General features: G+C 35.1%; 1 protein-coding gene across 12 annotated transcripts in view; it reads left to right on the top strand.

Moving 5' to 3' along the window:
- LOC124541453 (zinc finger protein 182-like) overlaps positions 1 to 14,105 on the top strand; it is a 32,843-nt gene that overhangs the window by 6,436 nt on the left and 12,302 nt on the right. Inside the window, exon 5 of one of the 12 annotated variants that reach the window (XM_047119341.1) lies at positions 2,460 to 4,344. The exons of 6 other annotated variants lie outside the window; for them this stretch is intronic. In XM_047119341.1, coding sequence (XP_046975297.1) covers positions 2,460 to 4,303 — 1,844 coding nt within the window. In that variant the 3' untranslated portion in view covers positions 4,304 to 4,344. 5 more of the 12 variants (XM_047119342.1, XM_047119345.1, XM_047119344.1 and 2 more) reach the window with 5 other exon arrangements.

The raw sequence follows: 14,105 nt of genomic DNA on the forward strand, positions 1-14,105 counted from the left end.
AATACAATAAATATATTCTTCAAAGATTTTACGAACACCTACATTTTGATAACTTAAAACGAAAGTAAATTCTTGCTAACAGCAATAGTGTAATGCAATAGAATAGTAATATGGAAGGAATATAAAACACTCGTTCTTAGTTTATCAACGGTTAATGTTGTTATTCTCACGGAAAAATGATCTTTTTGGTCGTATTTATAAGGTAGGTTTTCGAGCTGGGGTAGTAAAGATTAAAACGTAATTTATGTGTTAGAAATAGTATTCACAAGTTGAGCCTTAAATGAAACAAAGGATCTTAAGTGCTAGAAAATGTCGTGACAAATTGGTTTTGACTATTTCCGCAATTAATTAAGGTACAAGACATTTTCACGGACTTCTAGAAACATGTTCTCTAGCTTTAAATGTTCAAAGATCTTTTTAAGTCTCTTCTCTAAAACTATGTTCGCATACAACTGCTCTTAGATTATTTACTTGAATATTATTAACTAATTTAAAAAGGTTCTAATTTTTGACGTATTATCGAGTGATGTATGATGAGTGGAATGTATCGAAAATTTTCGTATACCTCGGTTAAAAATTGTTAACGAGAGTAGCACTGATCGAACCAAGAGAAAATCAAATATTGCATGCAATGCAACGTAAGATACAAAATATACGAAAAAAAAAACCAATTGGAAGTTATAAAAACGAAGGAGATATATTTATAGAAAAATTTGAATTTTTAGGTGAAAAACGCCCTGTGATGGCAACCGAGGCGCTGAGTAAGTCCTCAATGACGACTACGAAACGGAATCGTCTAATGAAAAGGAATGCCATCATTATACTAGAATCGTCAACGGCGATCCCTTTCAAATGGCACCGTCATAACTACCTCTGTTTCTTTTGCCATCGTCCATTCAAAAGCTTAGATCCTCTAAAGGAACACACGAGAAACGACCACAAAGATTCCAGCATCAAATCCGCCGTTTCATACCTAAAAAGGGACGAAAAGGTCAAAATTGACGTGACCGTTATCAATTGCAAAGCATGCGATGAAAGTTTTGATAACATTAATTCGTTAATAGAGCACGTTAAAGTTGAACATGATAGAACGTTCATAGATAACTGCGGTTATGGTGTCATACCATACAAATTGCATAAAGATAAATTCGAATGTGCACTCTGTCGAAAAGATTTCCGATATTTTATCAAACTGAACCAGCACATGAACGAGCACTACGGTAATTATGTGTGCGAGTTGTGCGGGAAATCATTTTTGAGTCAGGATCGTTTGCGCTGCCATTCCCTCAGCCACGGTTCGAATTTCCGTTGCGGCTCGTGTCCGGAGATATTCGAATCGTTGACGCAGAAGAACAATCACGAAATGTCCGTACACGACAAGAGACGTACGATAAAGTGTTTCTTCTGTCCGGAAACGTTTCAGAACTACGTTTTGAGGAAGCGTCATCACAATTCCGCTCATAACGTCGAGATATCGGTGATTAATTGTCCGGTTTGCGGGAAATCATTCCACATCGTTAGCAAGATGTGGGCTCATTTGAAGGAAGTTCACGTTCGAGAGAAGAACTTCTCTTGTTCTCTCTGCGATCAGAAGTTCTTTTCGAGGACACACGTCCAGAAGCACATGATAAAACATTTGGGCGAGAAAATACACCAGTGTGAAGTTTGCAAGAAGTCGTACGCAAGGAAGCAAACGCTGAGAGATCATATGAGGATACATAATAACGATAGAAGGTTCATTTGTCCAGTTTGTAGCCAAGCTTTCGTTCAGAATAACAGTTTGCGTTTGCATATGAAAGTGCATCATTCGGATTCTGTAAATGCATAGACAGTTGTTTTAATTAAGTGTAAATAGTACATCAACCTTTATATACTGGTACTGTTTGTGGCATACCAGTGCTGGAATCGAAAGCATCGTTTCAACTCGCAACTCGTGGTGGCCAAAAATTCATGACGTCAAAATAGTCTGACAATATTGTTGTCACTTTGCTCAGTTAGTTATTGTTAATGAACGAAAAAATAAATAAATATTTTTTTATTTAAACTTTTTTGTAGTGTCAATAAGTTAATGTGAATTAAATATCTAAAATGTACGCACCGTCTTTTTCAAATCGTTTATTTGTAATTTAAAACTTTGAATTAGAGAGTTTTCTTAAAAGCTGATAAATGTATATTTGGCGTTTTTATATTATGGCGATAGTACAGTTTACCAATAAAGCAAATAGTAATAAAACAGCAAATGACTATCCTTGATTATAATTTGAATTAATTTAACAATTCTTCGCGCCCAGAATTGAGACGTGGGTTTTATCAAATAAACGGTATAGCTTAAGATAACTTTAAATGTACCCTGAATTTATTATTTAAAACATGTTTTGTTGAGTTATAACACATAGATTGTCGAAAAATTTCCTATACATTATAGAGGGTACATTTACAGTTGATAATTATATTTTCAGATATAAAACATCGGAAAATCAAAGGCTGTGAATCATCCTCGATGCGTAGACGGAAAAATCTTCAATTGCTTTTCAACAATACAACGATAATACCATTCAAATGGAGGGGGAAATATTTGTGTTTCTTTTGCAGTAAGGACATAGCTCAATACTCTGAACTACGTAAGCACACGAAATCTCATGGAAATTGCTCGATAGAAGATCATTCTCTGAAAGTATTGAAAGGTGGGCAGAATATGGAAATAAAGATTGATATCTCTGAAATAGGCTGTGAGATTTGTAATGAAGAATTTCCAGCGTTCGAGGATGTTTTAGATCATCTCTTCGTCAAACATAAATTGGAATACGACAAAGATGTTGATATGGCCATAGAAGAGTACAAACTCGTCGATCTCAGCTGCAGTCAGTGTGACGATAAGTTCACTTACTTTGGCTACCTCGTCTCGCATATAAATAATAATCATCCAAAGAACTGTTTGATATGTGACAAATGCAATCAGAAGTTCAATAAGAAGCGAGATCTATTTTCGCACATGAAAAATTATCACAGAGAAGGGGGTTACCCCTGTGACGTATGTCCCCAAAGTTTCAGCTCACTAAACATACTAAGGAAACATAGGAATAACAGACATTTAACGCGGTGCAACATTTGTCATTTGAGATTACCTTCAGCGGTTCTCAAACAGAAACACATAGAATTGGAACATCCGGATAATGGTTCGTTACAGTGTGATATTTGTTACAAAGACTTCCATACGAAACAAGGTTTAAAAATGCACTTAAGGAAATGTAAGGGAGACATTTTCGATATAGTCATAAAGAAAGAGGATTACGACGCTATGGATTTGGACAGCGGCTACGATAGCGTGAAACGTCCAAGCGTCAAACAAATCAGAGAGAATATCGTAACAGTCATAAACATGTCGACTGCGATACCGTTTAATTTTTATAAGAATAAATTCAATTGCTTCTATTGCTCGAAAGATTTCCCCGATTCGGATTCGATGAGAGAGCACACGGTTTTGGAACATCCAATATGTGATGTTAAAGAGAAATGTATAAGAAAATGCAGGGAATCGGTAGCATGTGTTAAAATAGATATATCATCTTTAGCGTGTAAGGTATGCTTCGAATCGATGCCTGATCTGGATACCCTACTAGACCATCTCATATCAAAACATGAGGCTAATTACGACAAAACGATTACCACGTGTTTGCAGCCCTACAAATTGATCAAAGATCACATGGCCTGTCCGAATTGTCCTACCGAGATATTTAGATTTTTCGGCACGTTATTGAAACACATGAACAATAAACATACGAATAATAATATAATCTGTGTTTACTGCGGCCAAACGTTTCGACGGGACCAAAATTTGCGAGTTCATATATGGAGACATCACAGAGACGGTCGGTTCAAGTGTAATATTTGCGGAGCTGATTGTAACATACCATCGAGGTTGTATATGCACATGGCAAACGCTCACGGTGTTAAAGCGGCGAAATGTCCGAAGTGTTCCGAAGCATTCCCGACTCAGTACCTCAGACAAAAACATTTAATAGAAGCCCACGATTCCGGCCACAAATGTTCCTACTGTGGTAAGTTGTTCACGCGTAATTCGTTCATGCGTGATCACATAAGAAGGACGCATTTGAAGGAGAAGAACGTGGAATGCTCCATTTGTAATATGAAATTCTTCAATAATATACTCTTGCGACGTCATATGGTTAAACACAGCGGTGAAAAGAATTTCCACTGTGACATTTGTGGGGAGAGATTCTACTGGAGGAAGAGTTTACGAACGCATATGTCAAGACATAACAAGAATATTAATGCCATATAAAAATATTGCATAAGGATCGGTTGACCGGTTTCCGTATTTAGGATCGTATAATAATAACATTAGGAAACCGATCGGTTGGGCCACAACCTTGTGCGAAACTCTTCAATTCGTAAGCAAAACGAATCGTCACTTACTGCCATAGTTTGAGCTTTTCGTGCGTTCTCAACTATTTTTTAACCAAAGATTAGTGCTAAGCTTGTAATGTATATTATTTAATTTATAAATTTTCGAATAAGACACGAATGAAATATAAAATTTGTCCTAATAAACATACTTGTATTTCATTGATATACGTTTCTTTTGTAAGATATATATAAGATATATCTCTCTGACATCTTTGTCTAAATAAATAACTATTAAATTTTGAACGGATTTTGAAGTACTCCATAGTCAAGTTTGTTTATTAATGGTTATATTTGTAAAGCAAAATCGTGACAACAGTACAGTATAGCAATTTGTTTTCAGATTGTAAAATGCAATCAGACGAATGCTCTACTGGACTGACGGCGATGCAGCGTCAAAATCTCCATAAATTGTTTTCCATCACGAGTATAATACCGTTTAAATGTAATGACGGCCTAGCCTGTTTGTTTTGTGGGAAACGAATACCTCAGTATGAGGATTTTAGAAAACATACTAAATCTCACGAAATGTCTACCATTAAGAGCTTTTTAAATGAATACAAAAGCAATTTCGTTAATATTGATGTTTCGGAAACCGTTTGCGAAGCTTGCGATCTACCCTTCGATTACGACAATCTTATAGATCACTTGATAACTTTTCACGAGTTCAAAAATGGTAACTCTAGTTACGTTAATAAATTCGATCTGGTAGACTTCAAATGTTTTGAATGCGTCAAAAGTTATTCAATGTTTTCGTACTTGGAACATCATATACAGAAAAATCATAACAGTTGTTATAGTTTAAAGTTGTTAAATGATAATGAAAGTTATATCATTGAGAAAGTAGGAGCGAAAACGAATTCTAAGCTAAAACATAATCTCAACTGCCCAAAATGTCTCAAGATGTTGACGTCAAAATTGGGTTTTAAAATTCATTTAACGAAATGCGGTATCAAAAAGGAATCAACGTCTGTTAAAAGTAAAGACTCTAACACGTTTAAAATAAGACATAATATCGCTAGTATTATCAACATGTCGACGGCAGTGCCGTTTAAATTTTTCAAAAACAAATTCCGTTGTTTCTTTTGCTCTAAAGACTTTACAGATTTCGATAATTTACGAGATCACGCGATAACTGATCATCCTCATTTCAACCAGGAATGTAAGGCCATGAAAATGATAAAAGGTCGAGATGTTAATGTTAAAATTGATATTTCCAATCTAACGTGTAAGCTTTGTTTCGAAAACAGCTTAGCTTTGAATGATTTAATCAATCATTTAATATCGAAACACGGCGTCAACTATGATAAGTCAATAGAATGCTTACAACCTTTTAGGGTCGTTAAAGATAACATGCCTTGTCCGATTTGTCCGAATATGGTGTTTAGGTATTTTAAGAAGCTGCTCGAACATATGAACGAATTTCATTCCGATAATAATATAGTCTGTGCGCATTGCGGTCTCACTTTTAGGGGGCATCCCAACTATAGAGCACACATGTCTCGATATCATAGGAAAAAAGCGTGTAAATGTCCCGATTGCAATATGGAATTTTGGAATTTGGAGAAATTAGCACGACACAGAGCAAACGTACACGGCACGAAAAAGTACAAATGTCCTCAGTGTATTGAGAAATTTATAACTCAGCATTTGATGCGTAAACATCAGATACTCGTTCACGGTTTCGGACACAAGTGTCCATACTGTGGCAAAATGTTCACGCGTAATTCTCATATGAAGAATCACGTGAGGCGTCTCCATTTGAAGGAGAAAAATGTAGAGTGTACAGTCTGCAAGGAAAAGTTTTTCGATAGAGCTCTTTTGAACGTGCACATGGTCAAACATGTAGGCGAGAGGAACTATCACTGCGACGTGTGCGGGAAGAAATTTTTGTGGAAGAAGAATTTGCGCGGACACATGGCATCGCACGAGCGGAACAGCTGAAAGAAAATATATATTTTGATGTTATATATATAAAAACTCATTTGATTTGATAGAGTAAAAGTACCCTTTCTATAAAATTATAATTAAACATTATTTAAAATGATAAGATACGATATATTTGGGTACATTTTACATCTTAGAAAATTTATTTTCAGGTGTAGACGGACCTGCTCAGACTCTTAGTCCTAATACACTGAGGCGGAGGAATCTTCTGATCCTATTCAACAATACATCAATTATACCATTCAAATGCCGCGGGAAATGTCGATGTTTTTATTGCGGCGAAGAGTTGCCTATGTATGACGATTTGAGGAAGCACACGAAAGCTCACGGTCCGTGTTCAGAACGAGATAGAGCTATAAAATTAGTAAAAACCGATGATGCGGAAGTAAAAATTGACGTGTCTGATATATCGTGCGAATTGTGCAACGAATCTTTTGGAAACTTAGATGAAATAATATCACATTTAATTACAGATCATATGTTTCCTTATGAAAGAGACGTTAAATTGATTATTATGTCATATCGACTTATCGATAAACAATGTCTTTTATGTGATGAGAGATTTAAACAAGTGAGGGAGTTAGTAATACACGTAAATAATGAGCACCCCGTTCAGTGCTTTGATTGTGACGTCTGCCAACAGAAATTCTTTAGGAAGCAGTATTTAGATGCCCATATGCGAGTTAAACATTCAAATATTTATAAATGTTTGAAGTGCCCCCAGACATTTTCATCTCACTTGGCCCTTCAAGAGCACAAGATCAAATCGCATGTCGCTGTCTGTAACATATGTTTCACTAAATTCTCGACACAAATGAAAAGATTGAAGCACATGAAATCCGAACACGCCAATGAACCTCTAAAATGTGGATTCTGTTTAAAATTTATGAGCACAAAGTTAGGTTTCCTCCGACACGCTGCTAAGTGTACAGAGAAAAGTGAAAATGTCAATGAAACATTTGTAATTGACGACGACGATGAAGACAAGAAACCCGCAGTTATACAGATAAGGAAGAATATAGCTTGTATATTCAATATGTCAACGGTGATACCATTCAAATACTTTATGAGTAGATTTAGGTGTTTTTATTGTCCACGCGATTTTACAGATTGTGAGGAATTAAGAGCTCATACCGTCATTGAACATCCCATTTGTGACGTTAATTTTAAGTGTATGAGGCTGCGTAACAGAAAAGAGGGCTGTGTCAAAGTTGACACGTCTGTTCTTTCTTGTAAAATGTGCTTTGAAAATCTACCAAATTTAGAATCTTTAATAGAACATCTAATATCTGAACATAAAGCTTTATATGATAAATCTGTTGATAACAATATTCAGCCGTATAATTTGATTAAAGATAATTATCCTTGTCCAGTTTGTGGGGAATCTTATACGCATTTTAGCACGTTGTTGAAACATATGGGACAACTTCACACTGACAATAAGAACATTTGCATGCATTGCGGTAAATCGTTCCGTAATTTGCCAAATTTGCGGGTTCATATATCGAATCATCACAAAACGACCGGTAGCTACAAATGTGTCAGATGCGATCAAGAATTTTCTACTAATAAATATTTACAAACTCACTTAGGTCGCGCACATAGTATTAAAGTTTACGAATGTCCAGAGTGCTCGGAAAAGTTTACGTCAAATTATTCGATGCAAAGGCATATGATTAACACTCACAGCTCTGGGCACAAATGTCTGCACTGTGGTAAATTATTCACGTCCAACTGTTTCATGATCGATCATGTGAAACGCACTCATTTGAAAGAGAAAAATGTTGAATGTCAAGTGTGCTACGAAAGATTTTTCGATACCCAACGCTTAAAGACGCATATGGTTAAACATAACGGCGAACGAAACTTCCATTGCGATGTTTGTGGTAAAAAGTTTTTATGGAAAAAGAATCTTAGAGGTCATATGGCCTTACACGTTAAGAATATTAACCAAGAACTGCCAGCGTAGTCTTTTAAAAATCCAAAACTCTTCTGATTATCGAAGAATACAATTGAAACAAGAATACATTTCTTTTCAGATGTTAACGGTCCTGTCAAGAAAATTAGTGCAAATAAATTAAGAAGGTTAAATCTTCAAATTCTATTCCACAATACATCCGTAATTCCTTTCAAGTGGCGCGGTAAATATTTATGTTTTTACTGCGGTGAGGATTTCAAATGTTATGACACTTTAAAGGAGCACACAAAAGATCACGGCGTGTGCTCGGATAAAGATCGAGCTTTGCGATTGGTTAAATCAGCCGATGTCGAGGTTAAAATTGACGTTTCACAAATATCATGTAAAATATGCCATGAAAACTTTACGCATTTAGAGGAAATAATATCTCATTTGGTCGACACGCATAATTTGCCTTATGATAGGAGAGTCAATTTGTCGATAGCGCCATATAGGTTGTCAGATTTAAGCTGCCTTTTGTGTGATGAAAAATTTAATTACCTAAAGAAATTAATAGTGCACGTGAATACTGATCATCCCAGTCAAGATTTGAATTGTGTTCAATGTCAACAGAAGTTTAACAAGACAAGGGATTTAGACGCGCACATCCGCACCAAACATAGAAATCATATATGTTCCAAATGTTTTCTTAATTTTCGTACGCGTTCAGAACTCTTAAGCCATAAGAGGAATGCACATACTTTTAAATGTAACGTCTGCATTAGAAGCTTTTCCTCGATCGGCAAATGTTTCAAACACATAAAAAACGAGCACGCGGGAATAGTAATGAAATGTGGATTTTGTGTGACTTCCTCGACTTCAAAACAAGGCTTTCACAGGCATGCCATTCAGTGTACGGATAACTGTAAAAAATCAGTGGAAGCTGTGACACTGGGCGTTGATAAGAAACCGTGCGTTACACAAATACGAGATAATATAGCTTGTATCTTCAACATGTCCACAGCTATTCCCTTCAAATATTTTATGAGCAAATTTAGATGCTTCTATTGTCCGAAAGACTTCAATGAGTGTGATGACCTCAAGCAGCATACTGTAATCGAACATCCTCTCTGCGATACTAAGCTGAAATCTATGAAATTACGTCATAGACACGACGGTGTTATTAAAGTTGATACGTCATCACTGTCCTGCAAAATTTGCTTTGAAAATATACAAGATTTAGAGGCTCTGATAAAACATCTACACAATGAGCACAAAATATATTTCGATAAATCGTTGTCCATAAACTTACAATCGTATAAACTAATAAAGGATAATTTTCCTTGTCCATTTTGCGGGGATGTTTTTAGATATTTTCGGACGTTGTTAAATCATGTTGTAAAAATGCATTCGGATAATAAAAACATATGCATGCACTGCGGGATGGCCTTTCGAAATGCTCCAAATTTACGAACTCATATTGCACGTCACCATAAGGCCGCTAATTACAAATGCTCTAAATGTGACTTAAGCTTCTTTTCGAATTACTATTTGCAAACTCATTTAGGTCGAGTTCACGGCACGAAAGTCGTGGAATGTGTTCAGTGTCATGAGAAATTTACATCCGTGTATGAAATGCAGAGGCATAAGATAGACTTGCATGGTACCGGCCACGAGTGTTCCTACTGTCATAAGTTGTTCACAGGAAAGTCTTCCGTCGTAGACCACATCAGACGAACTCATTTGAAAGAGAAGAATGTGGCGTGCACGGTTTGTCTCGAGAAATTTTTCGATAGACAAAGTTTGAAAGTGCACATGGTGAAACACTACGGGGAGAGGAACTTTCATTGCGATATCTGTGGGAAGAAGTTTCTCTGGAAGAAAAATCTTAGAGAGCACATGACTTCACACAATAAAAGCTCAACCAGTAGCTGAATTACTGAAATATATACTTGTCAGAACAAATAAGAGTGAAGGTGTTCGGGCGTCTGATTACAAAGAAAGTTTTTTTGAACTATAAATATACAAATTAAAATCAGTAATGCCGTTTCTTTAAGTGTGACTAATATGAACCTTAACAACTCGCTGAGCTAACAACGCATTTTAGAAAATAGCATGTCGATATTACAAGTTACTCATTATAAATTTATATGTTACCCACACAATCATTAGGAAGAATATTTCCGCTGCATTTATAACGATTATTCAATAAGAATGTAATTTTATATAAGCAATTTAACTAAAGGAGTTAATTATATAATTCCTATATTTACTTATGCATAAATATCTTTAAATATTTATCGGCTCCGATATGTTGTAATTATGTATGCTAGTGTAAGTCGTAGAACGTAACACTCATTCCGTGGTTTAAATGGTGGACAAATGAATACATAGAACATTATTTGGGTTGAACACAAAAAAGTTTTTTTCTGGAATAGTTGAGAAAATATAAAATGTTTATGGATCTGGGAGCCTATACTTCACACTAAAAGGCAACGGATAATTAGGAAGAGAGAAGTGTCGAATATACATAATTTTAATTAATAAAACACAATAAAGAGAGGACAATGTCAGCGTGAGATTTATGGCAAAAAAATTGATGGGAAGTCATCGCTAGAAATGTATATTGTCAAGGTTTTAAAAATCAACAGCTTGAGGAAAAAGAAATGTTTTCAAAGAATTAAACTCCAAATTTTTGTAAAATTTTGAAAAGAAGAATTGAAAGATAAAAGTTCTCCAGCAGTTATTATTTTTACATGGAATGTTTTATGTTGTGGAGGTTATTTTAAATTAAATTCACTGATTCGAATGCCCGTATATTTGCATATAATAAAACGCAATACAACCCAAAACACGAGTTAAGCTTACAAGAGAGTCATATGTCATAAAATGTTGAAGATTCTCAGCAAGATACATTTCTTTACAGATGAAGGGCCGTACGACCACTGTACCTCTGAGCGGAGAAGGAAAAACTTGCAAATACTGTTCAACAATACATCAATAATTCCTTTCAAATGGCGGGGCAGGTATCTCTGTTTTTATTGCGGCCAGAACTTCACGGAATATGCGCCATTCAGAAAGCATACGAAGTCTCATGGCCTGTGCAGTACGAGTGATTACGCCCTTAAAATTATTAAAGGAAATCATGTAGAAATAAAAATTGACATATCTGAAATGGTTTGTGAAATATGTTATGAGCCATTGACAAGCTTTAGCGAAATAATAGATCATTTGATAGGGAAACACGAATTGGAATACGATAGAACTATTTTTACGCCGTACCAGGAATACAGACTAGTTGATTGTCGATGTCAGTTATGTGGCCAAGAATTCGCGTACTTTGGATACCTCATTAGTCATACAAATATTGCTCATCCTCAGAACAGTTTCATATGTGATAATTGTGGTGAAAGCTTTAATAAGAAGAGAGATTTAGCTATGCATATAAGGCATTATCATAGAGACGGTGGTTATCCGTGTGATGAGTGTACGGAAATTTTCGAATCTCATCTCCTTTTACGAAGGCACAGGAATAATTTTCATTTTAGGAGATGCAAGAGTTGTGATTTGCGTTTTCCGTCGTACACGCTTTTACAGAAGCATATTAAGTGTGACCATTCCGATGACGGTGCTTACAAAAATTGTCCACATTGTTCCAAACAATGCCAAACTTCTCAAGGCTTAAACCAGCATATTCGAAAATGTAAACGAAAAAAAGGACTAAAAATCTCGTCACCCGTTTTTCCGGATGATAATTTGTTACAGCCGAATAAGAAACAAAACGTTCAACAAATTAGAAAAAATATTCAATGCGTGCTTAACATGTCAACTGCCGTACCCTTTAAATTCTTCGCTAAATATTCTTGTTTCTATTGTTCCAAATATTTCGTTGAATTTGATGAACTTAAAGAGCACGTAGTCGCTGAACATCCAATTTGTGATTTAAAAGAAAAATGCATGAAAAATTGTAAGGGTGAAAGGATAACTGTCAAAATTGATATATCGTCACTATCTTGTCGAGTTTGCTTTCAACCCATGGATAGTGTAGATACACTTATCGACCACCTCATAACTAAACACACGGCAGACTACGATAAATCAATGACGGGATGTTTCGAACCATTTAAGATAATAAAAGACAACATACCTTGCCCGATATGTTCAAATGTATTCAGATATTTCGGTACACTTTTACGTCACATCAACTCCGAACACAGTAATAACAACAAAATATGCGATTTCTGTGGGCGCAGTTTTAAAAACGTTGCTAATTTAAAAGTTCATATAACATACGCGCATACTGGTTCCTGTGAGTGTGAAATTTGCGGTGCGAAATACAAGAATCAGTGGTGTTTGGGGCGCCATAGGGCAAAATCTCATAATGCTAAAGATTTCCAATGCACAAAATGCCCTGAAAGATTTCAGTCTCAGTACCATAAGCAGAAACATTTGATAAAAGTGCACGATATTGGTCACAAATGTACTTATTGTGGTAAAATGTTCACAAGAAACTCGTTTATGAAGGATCACATACGTAGAACTCATTTGAAGGAGAAGAACGTGCCGTGTACGGTTTGCAACGAGAAATTCTTCGATAATTATTTATTGAGGATGCACATGGTAAAGCATAAAGGCGAAAGGAAGTTTAGCTGTGAGGTTTGCGGTAAAGCGTTCCTAAGACGAAGCAATTTGAGTTCCCATAAAGAAATGCACAAAAAATATGGACACGTCTAAAATTGTGTTATACCAAATTGTACAGTGATCAATTACGTTTACTATTATTTAACTTATTCCGACCGAATATTTTCCTATTATTTTTTTTAATTAATTATAGATCTGTTCGTTATTAACTCATTTTTGTCATTCAATTTGCCCAACACAGAATGCTCCTGAAAGTCAAAAGGCAACATATAAGAAATTTATTATAAATGGCAGCTTTAAATTTTATATATTTTAATGATCCTTCGCCCCCAATAGTTCGTTTGAAGATTGCAATATTATATATAGTGATACTGACGAAGGCAATTGCCAATTGTTGCTGAATCAAAATAATTAACACATACTTAATTCAAGTAGGCGTTTACAAGCCATGATGAGCAATCAAAAATTATGACAACAGAACGATGCAACCAATTATTTTACACATTTAAAATAAAATTCGAATGAATTGTAAGCGCTATAATTCAACATCGTACGAAAATTATACATAATTTGAAATTATATATCTAAATTGAATAAAGAGAATATTAATAGTGAAAATTATTGAATACATATTCATTTAAAGACTTCAAATACTTTTTTAATGAATAATGATGCGGTAAACGGTCTATCACTTGTAAATCAGATGCTCAAATTGTCTTTCTATTTCAAGGAACCATTATACAAGCGCATCTGTAATAAATCGTAAGCTTTTATTAGACTATACTGTTCGTAACCAAAACGAAACTTTAATTGGATAATGTAACCGGGATTGAAGGCGTTCAGAATTGTGTATTACTGCGAGTAGCTGCTACCAATGCCTTTTAAGATTTGACCTGTCGTGAGATAACATTAAGGAGCTAATGTCTTTGTTTTAAACTGTCAATATATGTTACTCAGTGAAGCGTTTAATTTAAACAATGGAGACGAATTATCATGTATTGAATATGTAAAAATTCTAAAATAATCTTAAGATTTATTTGAAAATAGTTTATCCTTTACGAGAATTATTATTTTTTCGTAAAAATCGTATTATCATTGTGTTATAAGTGTACTCAATTGTATCGATTGTAATCCCTATGTTATTGTTAAAAAATAGTAAATATACTTTTAATAACAGCTTCGGACTTTTTTTAAT

Source organism: Vanessa cardui, chromosome 28 (genome assembly GCF_905220365.1).
Source record: "Vanessa cardui chromosome 28, ilVanCard2.1, whole genome shotgun sequence".
NCBI classification, from domain to species: Eukaryota; Metazoa; Arthropoda; class Insecta; order Lepidoptera; family Nymphalidae; genus Vanessa; species Vanessa cardui.